Source organism: Gobio gobio (assembly GCF_949357685.1).
Source record: "Gobio gobio genome assembly, chromosome: 23".
NCBI classification, from domain to species: domain Eukaryota; kingdom Metazoa; phylum Chordata; class Actinopteri; order Cypriniformes; family Gobionidae; genus Gobio; species Gobio gobio.
The window spans coordinates 539660-557373 of NC_137119.1; the positions used below are offsets into that span (position 1 = coordinate 539660).

A 17714-nucleotide genomic window follows, 5' to 3' on the forward strand; every position below is an offset into this window, starting at 1 on the left:
ATGCTTTTTGCACCTTCCCGTTCTGTGGTTTACAACATGGCCGCCGCACCAGAGCCTTCAGCCAAGATGGCTGCCATGCCAGAACCTCCAACTGCACTATTAAGGTGTTTAAACTCATCAACATGAAGCCATTAAGGTGGTCCCCATGCGAGTGAGACTGGCATCCAGCTTGGAGGACACACCGCTGATGTCTGTACGTGCAACCGGCATCCCTAGACCAGTGCCATCTAGCCCACTGGCCCCAGTGCCATCTAGCCCACTGGCCCCAGTGCCATCTAGCCCACTGGCCCCAGTGCCATCTAGCCCACTGGCCCCAGAGCCATCTAGCCCACTGGCCCCAGAGCCATCTAGCCCACTGGCCCCAGTGCCATCTAGCCCACTGGCCCCAGTGCCATCAAGCCTTGGGGTGCCTGTGCTGTCTGGCCCAGAGGTTGCTCTCTTGTCCTCGGTTCTCCATGTCACCGCAATTGCCATTCTGTGTGTTTGGGCCGCACACTGCTCTCCAGTCCCTGACCAGAGTCCAGTTCAGCCCTTGTCCCAGAGCCCAGCCTCATGACCTGTGAACTTCCTCTCTACCACGATACGACCACAGAGGTCACACCTGAGATCTCGGTCTGCCCTGATGCAAACACAGAGTTCATTTCTGAACTTCCTGTCTGCCTCAATGCAACCGCAAAGGTTGTACCTGGACTTCCTTTTTACCTCGCCGTAGCCGCAGAGGTCATACATGAATTTCCTTCCTGCCCTGAAATGAACACAGAGGTCGACCTGGAACACCCTGCCTGTCCCATTATGACCATGAAGGCCGCCCTTGAGGTCAATGGACAGGGCCGCTGAGGCAAATCTGAAACTCTCTGTGCTCTGTGTTTCCGTTTCGCTGTTGTGTTGGTTATCAACAACGCTGTGGTGGATTTCAGAACCATCTACACGGAGGTCTTCAAGCCAGTCTGTGCTGCTGTGGTGGTCTCCAGCATTTCTGAGGTGGTCTTCAGCCCTTCCTGCCCAACCTGCTCCGCCCTGACCGCCTGCTCCGCCCTGACCGCCTGCTCCGTCCTGACCGCCTGCTCCGCCCTGACCGCCTGCTCCGCCCGCCTGCTCCGCCCTGACCGCCTGCTCCGCCCTGACCGCCTGCTCCGCCCTGACCGCCTGCTCCGCCCTGACCGCCTGCTCCGCCCTGACCGCCTGCTCCGTCCTGACCGCCTGCTCCGTCCTGACCGCCTGCTCCATCCTGACCGCCTGCTCCGCCCTGACCGCCTGCTCTGCCTGCTCCGCCCTGCCAGCCTGCTCCGCCCGCCTGCTCCGCCCTGACCGCCTGCTCCGCCCTGACCGCCTGCTCCGCCCTGACCGCCTGGTCTGCCCTGACAGCCTGCTCCGTCCTGACCGCCTGCTCCGCCCTGACCGTCTGCTCCGCCCTGACCGCCTGCTCCGTCCTGACCGCCTGCTCCGCCTGCTCTGCCCTGACCGCCTGCTCCGCCCTGACCGCCTGCTCCACTCTGACCGCCTGCTCTGCCCTGACCGCCTGGTCTGCCCTGACAGCCTGCTCCGTCCTGACCGCCTGCTCCGCCCTGACCGCTTGCTCCGCCCTGACCGCCTGCTCCGTCCTGACCGCCTGCTCCGCCTGCTCTGCCCTGACCGCCTGCTCCGCCCTGACCGCCTGCTCCGCTCTGACCGCCTGCTCTGCCCTGACCGCCTGGTCTGCCCTGACAGCCTGCTCCGTCCTGACCGCCTGCTCCGCCCTGACCGCCTGCTCCGCCCTGACCGCCTGCTCTGCCCTGACCGCCTGGTCTGCCCTGACAGCCTGCTCCGTCCTGACCGCCTGCTCCGCCCTGACCGCTTGCTCCGCCCTGACCGCCTGCTCCGTCCTGACCGCCTGCTCCGCTTGCTCTGCCCTGACCGCCTGCTCCGCACTGACCGCCTGCTCCGCCTGCTCTGCCCTGACCGCCTGCTTCGCCCTGACCGCCTGCTCCGTCCTGACCGCCTGCTCCGCCCTGACCGCTTGCTCCGCCCTGACCGCCTGCTCCGTCCTGACCGCCTGCTCCGCCTGCTCTGCCCTGACCGCCTGCTCCGCCCTGACCGCCTGCTCCGCTCTGACCGCCTGCTCTGCCCTGACCGCCTGGTCTGCCCTGACAGCCTGCTCCGTCCTGACCGCCTGCTCCGCCCTGACCGCCTGCTCCGCCCTGACCGCCTGCTCTGCCCTGACCGCCTGGTCTGCCCTGACAGCCTGCTCCGTCCTGACCGCCTGCTCCGCCCTGACCGCTTGCTCCGCCCTGACCGCCTGCTCCGTCCTGACCGCCTGCTCCGCTTGCTCTGCCCTGACCGCCTGCTCCGCACTGACCGCCTGCTCCGCCTGCTCTGCCCTGACCGCCTGCTTCGCCCTGACCGCCTGCTCCGCTTGCTCTGCCCTGACCGCCTGCTCCGCACTGACCGCCTGCTCCGCCTGCTCTGCCCTGACCGCCTGCTCCGCCCTGACCGCCTGCTCCGCCCTGACCGCCTGCTCCGTCCTGACCGCCTGCTCCGTCCTGACCGCCTGCTCCGTCCTGACCGCCTGCTCCGCCCTGACCGCCTGCTCCGTCCTGACCGCCTGCTCCGCCCTGACCGCCTGCTCCGCCCTGACCAATTGCTCTGCCCTGACCGCCTGCTCCGCCCTGACCGCCTGCTCCGCCTCAGTCTGCAAATCCTCTTCCACTTCATGGACCTGGCCCACCCCTTCCCCCTGGTCCGCTCCGCTTCGCTCCCTCCTGGACTTTGTAAGGAGTGTCTGGAAGATTTACCCATAATCATTTGCATGGACTCATTAGCCTGATTACCTCACCCTGGTTATCTCCGTCATTCATTGCAAATTCTTGTCTAGTGTAACACTGCAACTCTGAGCATTCTTCTGGTTTCCCGTATGAAGTTTTTTTGTAACCCTCTGTCCAGTTTTCTTAGTTTCCTCTGTTTTTGCCTGTGCCCCTGTGCCCCTGTTATTGTGTGGTACCCATAGACTGTAAAAAAATATGGACGTAGTGTCTGTGACGTCACCCATAGGATTCTGATGAGCCGTTCTGAAGCGCAAAATATGGACGAGATGGCCGTTGCCATCTTGGCAGCTCATCATCGCGCGTCACTCCCGGATAACAGAAAATGGGCAAAAAGGCGGGACGTGGGCGGAGCTTAAGTGACACGATGACTAACAGACAGCAGATAAATGGCTATCCACCTGTCACTCGAAGTGGCCACGCCCTTAATTATGCAGAACTTTAATGCTTTATATAATATAAACGAATGAGCTATAAAAAATTCAGTTATCCCCCCTCACAGTTGTCATGAAGGGCAAAATTAGCCGTATAGACCAAAAGCACAAGTTGTACCAGGCTGTAAACATGTTTTAATCTGCTGTAAAGTTGGCCATTTTAACATGGGCTCAATGAGATTCTGCTCCCTTCTGGAGCCTGTCTCTAGCGGCCAGTCGATGAACTGCAGTTGAAGAAACTTCCGTAATGGCCTCAAGAGAAACTGCGGGAGGTTGCCGCTTGGTGGTACCCGGTGTTTATGACCTTTTACCGGTTTTCAACTACGATTGTGAATTTCCCTTTAAATAAAGCTGCATTTGAATCCTCAGCCTTTGCGTCTCAGCAGTTTGTCACAAATATAAAATGTCTAAAGTTTGTTTCCTCAGTCTTTGCTCTGTCTTTTGCTATTATGTTTTTCTTCCATTGTGAGCTACCGGGATGAGCATTCAGTCGTTCTCTGTGCGCTCTGTTGAGTTCAGCTCGTGTTTTTCCATCGGCCCGAGCTCATGTTTTGATTGACAGCAGGCGGTGACAGCTCTCATTGGCTGCATGTTTGTGTCTTGTTTTCTTTGAGCACATGTCTTATGATTGTGTTCGCTGCCCATGTGCTCATGTTTTGGTCATGTTTGGTGTCTGTTGTGTTAACGTATGAGGGGTTTTCTGTTTTCGGTTGAGGATGTCGTTGTGTAATTAGTTAATAACTCATTTTTACAATGGAAATGAATCAGTCAAAAACCTGCTTAACCTGGACAATAACTTTCTTCTAGAGCTGCTGTACAAATCTTTGTTGCATTATTTTCCTTTTATCACTGTGAAGCTGCTTTGAAACTAAATAAATGAAGATGACTTGACCCCACCTCTCTCGTTTCCTGGTTTATCTGTTTATCTGCCCACCTGCTCTCCCATGTTACCCTCATCATTTCCTCTCCTATTTATTCTCCTTCTGTTCTCTGTCCTGTGCCCGCTGGCTGTCTGCTGTTCTCATACCTGTTCCTGCCCTGGCTTGTCCTGCCCAGTCCAGCTTCCAGGAGTGTTTCCCCAACAGGGTAGTTTTATGTTAGATTTTTGTTTTATTAATTACAAATAAAAGCCAGTTACACTCTGCATCTTTGAGTCCTCGCTCATCCTTCACCACAACCTTGACAGATTGGGTATTACTATACGTAGTCATTATAATTAAATTCCATAATCGATGCATTTCATTTTTATTACCGCAATGATGCATTGTTGCATTTTGACCCGAATAAATGCACAGAGAGCTACACATACCTGTCCAGGTGCAGCATTTTCACACAGGAGTGTTTCGTACTCAATAGCAAACACTGGAGCGTTGTCATTAATGTCCATGACTGTGATCAGAGCGATTCCTCTGCCAACCTGAGACGGGTCCTCTGACACAGAAAATGGAATAACGTTAGTTATGATGTTTAGTGAGAATGTATGAGAACACATTAAGTTTCTGTGGAGTGAGATCGTTTCTCCTTGAAAGTGTTTTTCTGCACGTGTGTCACTCTAAGGCAGGGGTGGCGAACTCCGGTCCTGGAGGGCCACTGTCCTGCAGAGTTCAGCTCCAACCCTGATAAAACTCACCTGCCTGTAGCTTTCTAGTAACCCTTCAGACCATGATTAGCTTGTTCAGGTGTGTTTGATTAGGGTTGAAGCAAAACTATGCAGGACACTGGCCCTCCAGGACCGGAGTTCGCCACCCCTGCTCTAAGGCATTGCATAATTAAATGCAGAACGATTATGTAGACATGACTTAGTCAGCATATCATGCAACATGTCTTTTTTGACCAAATCAGCTCTGCATTTCTGGTTCTTCACCGCCTGAAAACATGTTTAGTGCTCTACATGCCCTTCCTCTGATCACACGTGCCTCTGTCTGCCCTCTTGAATATGCATGTGTTCCTCTGGGACAGATTGTGACCCATGGCTCAGGGTCTCAGCAGTGGCTATGAGCTGAGCTGCTGACTAAGGCATGTAAACACAATTGTTCTGCGTTTAATTATGCAAATGTCATGCCGTGAGGTGACACACAAGCAGAATAATACTTTCAAGGAGAAAGGATCTCACCCTACAGAATGTGTGTGTGTGTGTGTGCTACCTGATGTGCATAATTCCTTTAATAATAAATCAATAAAATAAACCTGTAATATATAAATAATTTTAAAACTTTACAGTGCCATAGCTTTCTGAGGAATCACATTTCCATAGCAACTTTTAGTCCTGATGGTGTGGTCCCAGGTGCAAGAACTCAAAGAGCAAGCGAGTTCCTTTGGGTTCCAGTGAAGGATCCAGCTTACAATAACTCTGTGTTAATAACCTCAGTCTATCCGATTTTATAAAAAAATGCTGTAGTCCGTATGCGTATAATCTGCGTATAATCACGAAAGCCCTGGAGCTGCCGAAATGCATAATAACCGAGAATTTCTCAGTCCAGATAACATGGAGAAAGAGTAAACATTCACATATACAGACATTAGCTATGTTTCCATACACCTAGTTTTATGCGCATTTTGGGATATCGCATCAAAAAATGCTGAATGGAAACGCCAAGATGCGCTTAAATTCGAAAAAAGCGCATAAAAAACATATACGCTCGTTTGAGTAGGATACATTTTCTATCCGATACGAAAACATGAGCATAAACTACGATGGAAATGCATCATCAAATAAATTCCTTGATGCGCATAAAAAAATCTTGTGACTTTTGGAATGTAACAGCATAACTGTGGTAACCAGTGGAAAAATCTTGTTTGCAAAACCTCTGAAATGCTGTTTTGGTCATTCAGAAGTCTGTTGTCAAAGATGCTCGGTATATTTCACTCCTGTCTTACATGACTGCCTCTGAAAGCATGACAACACATTTATTGAGACGCACAAGTTTCTCTGAGACGCAAATCATTTATTATATACGAAAATGATTATATATGCTGGCTTCTCCTGTGTTTCTTGATTATTTTTTAGCGGTAGTTTATCAGGAAGTGACGATTATGTTCTCTTCGACTCACTGGATGGAAACGGTGCTTTATTCACACATGTTTTATGCGATATTGCATTTTTGCTCATAAATTACATTCGCAACTTTGGATGGAAACATAGCTATTGCCACAATACAAATAAGGTTAGAAATCCACGAACATACACTTTTAATAATTCATTTGATGCTTTTAACGGTCTAATAAATGCATAAGATCATATTGTGATTTTGAGAAGCAATCGCCAGCATTTCACAGAAAAGACCATAGCAGAATCTGTAATGTTTACATCAGCAGATTTCAGAATTGTCACTCATAATTCTCAGATGTGGCTGATATTATACTCACGGTTCTCAGTGGCAAATATGGTGATGTTGTGGACTGAATTGACTTCTCTGTCTAGAGGTTTGGCAGTGCTGATGACCCCAGACAGAGCATCCACGTTGAAGAACCGCTCCAGGTCTGTGTTACGGTCTATGGAGTACCTGGACACACCAGTGACGAGTCTTTCAATCATAACAGGGAAAATAATGATTCTTTATTGGCTCTCGTCTTGTTTTATTTCAGTCAGGACCACTTTGAGAATGAAATTTATTGACAATCTTCAGATTTGGCGAAAGGCTTAGGCTCCAAGGTGTTCGATCTACATCCTTGAGACACAAATCCCCCAGCCTTCGTAATAACCAAATGTTTCTTAGCACATATTACAGAAGGAGATACAATCATTACATAAATAGAGTTTCTACACAGAACCCAGTGCTCAATTATGAAGCTGCTAGGAGGTGAAGGGGTGGAGACTGAGGAGCATGCGTTTGAATGAGCTTAAATACTACAGTTGATTAAAGTAGTTGGAGAAATAAATCAGCTGAGCGTCAGTGATGGTTTAGTGATCTGCCTGACCTACCCTTGAATTACATGTGATCACTCAAGCTCTGTTTATCATTGGCTATAACCTGGAAAATAATTCACCTGATTAACTGTTGCATGAATAAAAGTATTCACAGATGGGTTTTCATTCATTTAAATGAGCAACATACCAGTGGCGGCTGGTCAATAGAGGGCGCTGGGGTGCCGCCCCCATCAACATTCCAGAAATATACATGTATACAAAAATGATATAAAAGTGAAATAAAAATAAAATAGTTTACTCATACGATGTGCTGGCTGTTAGTAAGAGCCTCAGCATTTAATAAAAACTGGCTTTGATGGGTTAACTATTTTATATGTTCTTCAATATGTTTCATGCGGTTTCATGCGTGAGGGACGCCGGACAAATGGACGTCTATCTGAGTCTAAAAATCTACGGGCAGCATGTGACCTGAAGCTGGTCTCTAATTGGTTCTTAAAGATCCTCCTCCAAATACGCAAATAAGCAAAATGTATGTTCAAGTAGTCAACATGCTTTTTTATTCTTTTGTTTTTCCTTTCCTCATTCAATTATATGTGGGAAATGAATGTGTAAAAAGATAAAAGTGAAGACACTGTTTTCTCTTTAATGCTTGAATTTAGTCAATATGCATCTTGATACTGCCCCCCCCCCCTCGAAATAATTATCACCAGCCACCACTGCAACATACTCTCCTGTGTTATTAAATCTGTACACTCTAAAAAAAAAAGGCTCGTAATCATAGGGGAACCTTTTTTAGTGCTATATAGCACCAATTTTGGTGCTTCAGTGGTTCTTCAGCGGTTCTTCAGAGGTGCTATATAGCACCTTAGTCAAAGAACCGGTGAAGAACCTCTGAAGAACCGCTGAAGAACCACTGAAGCACCAAAATTGGTGCTATATAGCACTAAAAAAGGTTCCCCTATGATTACGAGCCAAGAACCATTTTTGGTGCAATATAGAACCTTTTTTTTTTTAGAGTGTAGCCCAATCATTGATCTAATTCAGTTTCCTCCAGTCACAGAAAAGCCATCCTCAAAAAAAATTAAAATAAATAAATAAAGCAAGCGTAATTTAATTTTTTGATTGAAATGACAGATAATCTTAACCGTCCAAACCTCAATGCCTCACAATAATTCTTCAATTAGCAGATAATTGTAAAGGATCACAGAGAGAGTGTGTGTGAGAATGGATTCTGTGGTTTTGGCATGTTCTGCTCAGATGAACGCAGAGTTATTTGTGAATTGATAACGAGGGTAATTGCTGGCAGGTGTGGGTGATGATGGCGTGTGTGCAGGTGGTGAGCAGAGAGGATTCTGGGAATTGTAGCGCTGAAGAGTATATACCACAGAGTTTTTACATTTTACATTTTTAAATATATCCTTAATATATCCTATTGATATGGGAAACCTTGTTTATTTAAAGGAGCAGCTCTCAATGGGGCGCGTATGGAGTGAATTTTGTGTCATAATTAAACAAACAAATCCAGCATTTTGCAAACAAACACGATCTGCTTTGCAAAGGAAAACTCGACTCTCAAACAAACAGAAAACGATTTGCAAATTCAAAAGTCAGTTTGAGAAAAATCGCAGAGGAGTAACAAATATATGTATTGCGTTTTGCAAATAATAAATGATTGAGCGTACATCATATTTCACAAATAAATACAAACCATCCTACAAATTGCATGTAACCTTTGAACAAATACCAAATCTAGTCCATACAAATGCATTCCTGTCTGTTACGATCTCTCAGCTTAATTTTCTCACAAATGCAGTTGAGCAACTTCCTCTTGCAAAATGGCAGATGGCGAAAATGAGCGGTGAACAGCTGAGTTTCTGTCTTACTGTATCCATTATTAATCTTTTTGAGATTTACACTATACCAACCGTATTTCAATATTTAAAAAAATCATAATAATTTAAAGATATTATTGTGACAGTTCAGTGCAAAATTAGTGACATGGCTGAAAACATTTAAGCTAGGGCTATTTTTTTCTCATTAAAATGCATGCATCCATTCTCCATACCATTTATCCACTGTAGTGTAACAGGATATAAAAATAATTTACTTTTATGTAATTTGTAGCCTTCATATGATGACAACATTTTTGTCACCGAGAACATAAAAAATAATGTAAGGGGTATTGTATCACAATATATTGCAATACAAAAAATGCAACAATATGTATTGTGGATTAAAGTTTAGACAGATTTAGATATTTTAATGTCACATTAAATATGGTAAATCCTGAAGGGCACACATTTGAGCTTCCATTTTTATTAAATATTTTTAATAAATTAACAATTAAATATATTTTAAGCAGAGTAGGCTATATATTATAAGCAGAATGATGTGTAATATACAGGTATTTGTATGGACTAGATTTGGTATTTGTTCAAAGGTTACATGCAATTTGTAGGATGGTTTGTATTTATTTGTGAAATATGATGTAACTTACGCTCACTCATTTATTATTTGCAAAACACAATACATATATTTGTTACTCCTCTGTTTTCGCTCAAACTTACCTTTGTATTTGCAAATCTCTTTCTGTTTGTTTGCGAGTCGAGTTTTCCTTTGCAAAGCAGATTGTGTTGGTTTGCAAAATGCTGGATTTGTTTGTTTAATTATGGCTCAAAATTCACTCCATAGGCGCGCTGGTGTTGTTCACCCTAAACCGCGGGAACTGAGACGTAAACTCTGGGGATGTAGAGCCGGTGTTATGCTCAAAGCTAAGCTACGGGAGAAGTGATGGCGTTATGAACTCGTCTGTCGTGATGAACTCGCTGATAATGAGAACTGCTGCCCTGGTGAGGAATCAGAACATCTACAGGGAATGCAGATTCATGTGTTTTACGGAGACATGGCTCACTGCTAACACTCCAGATGTGAATGTGGATTTCCCGGGATGCACTACTGTGAGAGTGGACAGGAATGTGAAGGCGGAGGACTTGAGGACTATGTGATCAACAGGTGGTGTCACACAGGGCATGTGGCAGTCAAAGCTGCTACCTCTGGTCCTGACATTGAACTGTTAGCGGGGAGTTTTCGCCCTTACTACATGCCCAGAGAATTTACTACACTTCATTGTTGTTTGTGTTTAGATCCCTGTGTGCGATCACTGAGACGGTGTGTGATGTCAGCGCTGCAAACACAACATCCTGATTGCGATTTCTGATGACTTTCTGCGTTCTATCAGTTTGTGGATTGCCCTACTAGAAAAATACTGAACAATTGATCTCTTTTATGCTAATGTCAGAGATGCATATAGTGCCACCTCCTACCACCCCAATCTGATCATAACGTGGCACAGGTACAGCCCAGAATAACCCACGTCCAGCAGATCATCTGCCACCACAGTCATGTAGGAAAGGGTGGTTTGAGGCAGGGATGCCCTGAGGGCTGTTTGACTGAGGGGACAGTGGACAAGATACTGAGAGGGTCACATATTATTTGAATTTTTGTATGGATGTTGTTGTTCCCATTAAAACTGTGCAAGCTTTTACAAATAATGAGCCCTGGATTATAAGTGATGTTAAGGATCTTCTAAACAGAGAGAAGAGGGCAGTCAGAGCAGGAGAGAGAACTCAAGGTATGTCTCAGAGAAGCGAAAGAGTCATATAAAAGGAAGATCATGATTTACTTGAGGTTTGGGATGGGATGAAGACTAATGGCTGTTTAGGGCTGTAGAGAGGGTAAAATAGGTTTGACTGCCCTGATCCTGCTTTTCCAAGCTGCCCAGATATCATTTCTGCATATTCACCATCAAGTGCAGATCGCACTCTTACTTCCTCAAATTCTTTAAGTCTCACACCAGCGTCAGACGAACCCCTCGTTCATGGAAAGGGACATTCCACCTTATCCCACCATTACTTCTGAGCAGGTTACCTAAGAGCTGAGAAGACTCCATTCTAGTAAGGCTGCCTGACCTGACAGAGTAAATATATGGATATTTTTCTTACACAAACACATTGATTCGCTTCAGAAGGCCCCAGAGCCGTGGGGAGCAGTTATTTGATGGATAGATGCACTTTTATGGACAAAAACAGAGCAACAATTCTGCCATTATAAAGCTTGGAAGAGCCAGGACATTTTGAATATAGCTCTGATTTTATTCGCCTGAAAGAAGAAAGTCATACACACCTGGGATGGCTTGAGGGTAAATCATGGGCTAATGTTCATTTTTGGGTGAACTAACCCTTTAAAGGAGGGTCTTTGTCTTCACAGGTGTGAAACACATCAATATTCATGATAATTCACGCCTACCAACTTTTTATACTTTTTATATTCAATGAAGCTTTTGTCTGACAAAAAATGGAAGTTGGCTTTTCTTTGCAGAGAAGCAGCACACCAATACAGACTGGGATTCATGTGTGTTTACAGGGTTACAGTCTTCTGTTTAGAACTGTAATGTGTATACTAAGAGGACAGAAAGATGATCATATGAATCACATGACTATATTACACCACACACAGATAAATGAAGCGTTTACCTGATGGCACTGCCGGACGAGTCTGGGTCACGGGCTGAAACCGCCCCAATGACAGAGCCGACCCTCGCTGCCTCCGAAACCACCATCTTACTGACCAGGGCTGAGAAGACGGGTGGCTCATTTACATCTTCTACAAAGACCTTGACAACTGCTGTATCACTGAAGGGGCCAAAGGTCAGAAACTGAGGGTCAATATTCCGATTAGTGGCTTCAATCTTCAGAGAAAAACTGCTTTTAGTTTCATAGTCCAAAGGCTGTAGTAGAGAGAGAGAGGGAAAGAAAGCAAGTACATTTAAAGGGTTAGTTCACCCAAAAATTAAAATTAGCCCATGATTTACCCTCAAGTCATCCTAGGTGTGTATGACTTTTTTCTTTCAGGCGAACACAATCCGAGTTACATTAAAAATGTCCTGGCTCTTCCAAGTGTAACAGGTATTAATTATAACTTGTGTTTTAATTTAGATTCACACAAAATCCTAGTTTTTCTATTACATATGTACGTGAGAAAAGAAAAGAAAATGTATTTTATTGTGTCTTTAGTAAGTTTTGCGTTCGTCGCAGTTGTGACGTCATTGGCGCGTCGCGCCGCTCGCACGCGCTCTCTCGCGCTCTCTCAGTCCGCGGGAGGTCTGAGCAGAGCGAGGTATGCATTGTGTGCACTCCTGTTCAAAAGAGTGTTAGAAGTGAACATAATCACTAATTAGTTTATTTGTTTCGATAAAAATGTCAATGAGTATGCACTAGTATGTAATCTATCCTCTTAAAGATGTTTTTCCTGCATAAGTGAGAGTTTAACCGAGTGAATGCAGTGTCACGTTGTATTGTATGTTAGTGTGAAAGTTGGCCTGTGAAGCGTGTCTGCTGATATCTTTTCTATGTTCAAATGTTTGACAGGAGAGGGCTGATTAACTTTGCACAACACTGAATGCAACATATTTACTGCATATTTTCAACTCATGCAGGTATGGTTATGAATTGTTTTTGTGATTTCTTCGTTATGTGTTCAACCATATTGGTTATATAAAATGCTGGAATGTGGGTGATTTAAAGATGTATATTATATGAGTTTGGTTAGTGTGTATATATATATATATATATATATATATATATTGTATTATTTCACTGACTGTTGATACATCTGATGTGATATTTTCTTTATATTTTCTCTGACTGTAAATGAGATTGTGTATCGTGAACTCGCCTCAGTCCGCGGGAGGTCTGAGCAGAGCGAGGAGAGGGCTGATTAACTTTGCACAACACTGAATGCAACATATTTACTGCATATTTTCAACTCATGCAGATAAAGCAACCTTTGGACCAGCAATTCGACTCCAGTCTTTATTCTTAACACAACACAACGCAGAGGGGTAGCCGAGCTGTAGTGACAGAGACACACGCGAGGCGCAAACCGGCTACATTGGTGCCGTGACCCGGATCCCCAGAAGGATCGACGTCAGATTGACCGCCGGATGTTGCTGAGTACCGCATAGTTCTATGGACTGGGTCGAATTCTTCTTTTCCTGTTTAATCTGCTGGAGAGAGAGGTACAAAGACTGAGTATTATAATACACCAGAAGAAAAAAAAAAAACTGTATAATCTCATCTAGGGGAGATTTACAAAGACTGAATTTCTTGCTTCAAAAAAAAAAAAAAAAAAAAAAAACTGTCATATTGTTGTAATTCTTTTTTTTGTAACGATGTCATATACCTATCTTGTTGAAGATACGCAGGATGAAGTATACATTGGTGGGGGGAGAGGGCAGTTATTTAGGGATATGGCTCACACTCCTGGAGTCACAGGTATTGCTGACCCTCCAGTGTTCTGCTCCACACGTATAAAAACTGATAGACAGGATCCCAAGTCAGACACAACTTCCGCTGACTTAAGCAACCTAATTACGCAGTTAGCTCATGAAATAGGACAGTCCATTTCAGAGCAGCTTAAGAAGGGAAGTGAAAATGAGAGAATGACTAGCAGCCAAAATATAGGTTTAGAACCACTTTCTGCTGACCCTCATTCACTAACCATGACTGGTGTAAAATTGGTGATGCAATCTGATGTGAAAGAGCCACCAAGCTTTCGTGGAGATAGCACAGATAAACTTTCTATCCACGAGTGGGAAGAACAGATTGAACTCTATTTAAGAAAGAGAGGTGTGCCCACAGGAGAAAAGGCTCAGGAAATTCTGTCAAGACTTGGAGGAAGAGCGAGAGACATAATCAAAATCACATTACGTAGTAACCCATCTCTAAAACCTGGTGAAGACCCAAGAGTAATTATTGATATACTAAAGCAACACTTTAGTGAACTGACGTATTCTTCTATGCCACTCGCCGACTTCTACAATACCCTACCTACAGTGGGAGAGAACGCGATGGATTACTGGATTCGCTTAAATAAAGCTGTTGACGTGGCAGAGGAGTGCTTGAAGAGGCAGGGACGCAACCTTGAAGATCCAAGTAAAGAGGTAACCATGATGTTCGTTAAGCACTGCCCAGACCCAGCTCTTTCTGCAGTGCTGAAGTTCAAAACTGCTGACAAGTGGAGAGCTAGTGAAATTCAGGAACGCCTTGATGATCACCAGACACAACTGAAGATTCAGCAGCAGCGAGCCAGATCAAAACGTTCAGGGGCTGAGAGATATGCTTCTGCAAATGCGCAGGCTACTGCAATTGATGAGTCAACTTTGGTGGGTGCTTCAATGAGATCACAAAGCCAAATTAATGTTGTGAGTGATGTTGGCACATCGTCTGATAATATCAGCCTTCAGAGTCTCATAGCTCAACTTGATCGTGTGTTAAAGCAGAACCATCAAGCAGCAGTCCAGGCACCGTACATGTCAAGCGGATTCCAGTCTTTCCGAAAGTCATGCAAAGTTTGCAAAGCGACTGACCACTCTACTACCATGCACTGCAGGCGAGATGGGTTGTGTTTGTATTGCTTCAAAGCAGGACATTGGAAGAGAGAGTGTCGTAAGGCAGGATCTGGAGCCAGTGGTCCTGGGATGCATTCAAGCCAGGAACAACCACCGTTAAACTAACAAGCCTGCATATGGAGAGGGGATGTGTGGGTGGACAAAATCAAACCCTCGAACAAAAAGATTATGATGATGACTGGGAGCAATGGTATGAGCACACATCCCAATCAGAAGGTGTTCAAGTAGTTCTGCAGAATTCACAAAGAATTGAACTATTTAGTGAATTGTTCTATGCTCCAGTGATCGTGAATAAGACATTCAGAGTCAAGGGAATGCTAGACTCCGGCTCAATGGCTTGTACAGTAAACGAAACAACGGCATCTAGGATGCTAGAAGAAAATGTAATTACTACTGACAAGCAGTTAAATGAGAAAATCATCCTGATCGGTTGTGGGGGTCATCAAACTCACCCTAAATGTGTGTATGAAGTGGAGATAGAAGTGTATGGTGTACAGTGTATCGTTCCCATTCTTGTGGTCCCAGGGCAGAAAGATGACCTCATTCTCGGATCTAACGTCATAAAGTACATCATGCATCAAATGAAGAGCAGTGACGATTATTGGAGGGTGACCGGTCAGAGCTGTGGCATGTCGTTGTCTCCTGACGCTTCTCAATTCCTTGACATGATGGCAGGGTTGACAAGATGGCAGGGTGTCGATACTCCTAACAAGATCGGGACTGTAAAGTTGACACAAGCTGTAACACTCTTGGCTAGACATGAGCATCTTGTATGGGGCAAACTGCCGAATAACACCCCTATGTCCCCCGGCAGCACAGTGGTTGTCGAACCCACATCTTCAAAATCCATGCCGCGAAACATTATGGTTGGACGGGTGGTTACACCCATGTGGGGTGACAGATATGTCCCCATGAGGATAGTGAATCTCTCTGATCGGCCTGTGACTTTGAAGAGGAATTGCAAGTTGGCCGATGTATCGCCCTGTATGGCAGCTGAAGACTTTACAGTTTTCCAGAACTCCAGTCAGGTTGAGGCTGGTGATCAAGCAATGAGGTATCCCGAAGCAAGCAATGAGGATTTTGAGAAGAAACTTGCAGAAGCTGGTCTGAAAGATCTAGACCTCAAGTCGTGCCAAGTTAGTCACTCTATCAAAAGGGAGTTAGTTCAGCTTTTAGTCAGCTATAATGACATCTTCTCAAAACACGCTTTGGATTGTGGTGAGGCAAAAGGCTTCTCTCATCGCATTCGCCTGATGGATGAACGTCCATTTCGCCTTCCTTACAGGAGAGTTCCACCAGCTCATTACCAAAAATTGAGACAGGTCTTGACAGAAATGGAGGATCAGGGCATAATAAGGAAATCTACCAGCGAATTTGCCTCACCATTGGTAATGGTATGGAAAAAGGATGGCAGTTTGAGAATTTGTACCGACTTCAGGTGGCTTAATGCCAGGACTTTAAAAGACGCACACCCACTCCCGCACCAATCAGATTGTCTGGCAGCTCTGGGCGGAAATGTCTATTTTAGCACAATGGATTTGACCTCCGGCTTCTATAACATCCCCATGCACGAGGAGGATAAAAAATACACAGCATTCACCACACCACTCGGATTGCATGAATACAATCGAATGCCACAAGGTCTGTGCAATAGTCCGGCCTCATTTATGCGAATGATGCTGAGTATATTTGGTGACATGAACTTCACCCAGCTGTTGTGCTACTTAGATGACTTGCTGGTATTTGCAGCCACTGAGAAGGAAGCCTTGAGTAGGCTAGAAGCGGTATTCCAGAGACTCCGCCAGCATAATCTGAAGCTCAGCCCGAAAAAGTGTCACCTCCTGCGAACTTCCGTGAGATTTTTGGGACACATCATCGAAGGGGGTGGAGTTGCTGTGGACCCCGAAAAGGTGGGCGTCATTTCCCGCATGACCAAGAATGATCTTATGGAGGATGACGGAGTTACTCCTTCGGTAAAAAGAGTTAAATCCTTTCTGGGGATGGTCTTTTATTATCAACATTTCATATCAAATTGTTCTGCCATTGCCAAACCATTGTTTGCCCTCACTGCTGGTCAGAAGAGGAAGAGTAGAGGAAATGTTGCAAAAAAAGCTGGTACTTTTAGAAAATTGAAGGCCTCCGACTGGACAGAAGAATGTGACATGAGTTTCAGTGCTTTGAAAGAGAAGCTGTTGAACTGCGCAGTCCTGGCGCATCCTGATTTTTCAAGACCCCTGATATTGTCCATTGATGCTTCTCTAGATGGTTTAGGGGCGGTATTGTCTCAAATACCTCTGGGCGAAGACAAAGCAAGGCCCATCGCTTTTGCAAGTAAGACACTTAGTGCTTCCCAGAGGCGATATCCAGCCCATCGTTTAGAATTCTTGGCCTTAAAGTGGAGTGTTTGCGAGAAGTTTAGTCATTGGCTTAAAGGACACACATTCTCTGTCTGGACGGATAACAATCCTCTGACGTATATAATGACTAAACCGAAGCTTGATGCCTGCGAACAACGCTGGGTCGCGAAGCTAGCCCCTTATACCTTCGAGATACGTCATATAGCGGGCAACAAGAACATTGTGGCTGATGCTCTTAGTCGAGACCCTTTTTCAAAGACAATCGGCCATAGGCTGCTCAACGAACAGTATGAGAGTTTGCTGTCTGAAGCTGAGGGAGTCAGTGAGGAAGGGATACAGGATACCTTTCGACTGAAAGTTCAATGTCAGCGGCAGGGGTCGGAGACTGACCCAGAAGAGATCTTTCCTGTGGCTAGCTCAGGCACTTGTAGTGTTGGTGCCGTTCATGCTGTTTGTGAAGCTCACGACAATTGGGAGCTGGCAGCAGAGTCCAGAGCGGTGCAGTTGATCCAATCTGTTCAGCAGTTTACACCATCAAGTCTGGACATGTTGCCAGAACTCTCCCTACAGGAACTTCAACAAAGACAAGAACAAGATCCAAACATATCTGTGGTTGTTCCTTTTGTGGTTCGTAAAAGAAGGCCTTCTAGACGTGAGAGAGAAAACTTCAATCTAAGTGCACTTTCTCTCAGCAAACAATGGGAGAGACTTACCTTCCTGGATGGCATACTCTATCGAGTAATCAAGGACCCATTGAGTAAGCACAAGAGATATCAATTTGTGCTCCCA

The 17714-nt window shown here is 45.5% G+C and overlaps 1 protein-coding gene across 1 annotated transcript in view; it reads right to left on the reverse strand.

Moving 5' to 3' along the window:
- LOC307119559 (cadherin-7) overlaps window positions 1-17714 on the reverse strand; it is a gene marked incomplete at its 5' end in the record, with an annotated part of 85256 nt that overhangs the window by 25292 nt on the left and 42250 nt on the right. The window contains 3 exons of the mRNA XM_079805901.1: window positions 4542-4663; window positions 6599-6735; window positions 11633-11886. Of these exons, the coding sequence (XP_079662027.1) occupies window positions 4542-4663; window positions 6599-6735; window positions 11633-11886 (513 nt within the window). The remainder of the gene's footprint in view (window positions 1-4541; window positions 4664-6598; window positions 6736-11632; window positions 11887-17714) is intronic.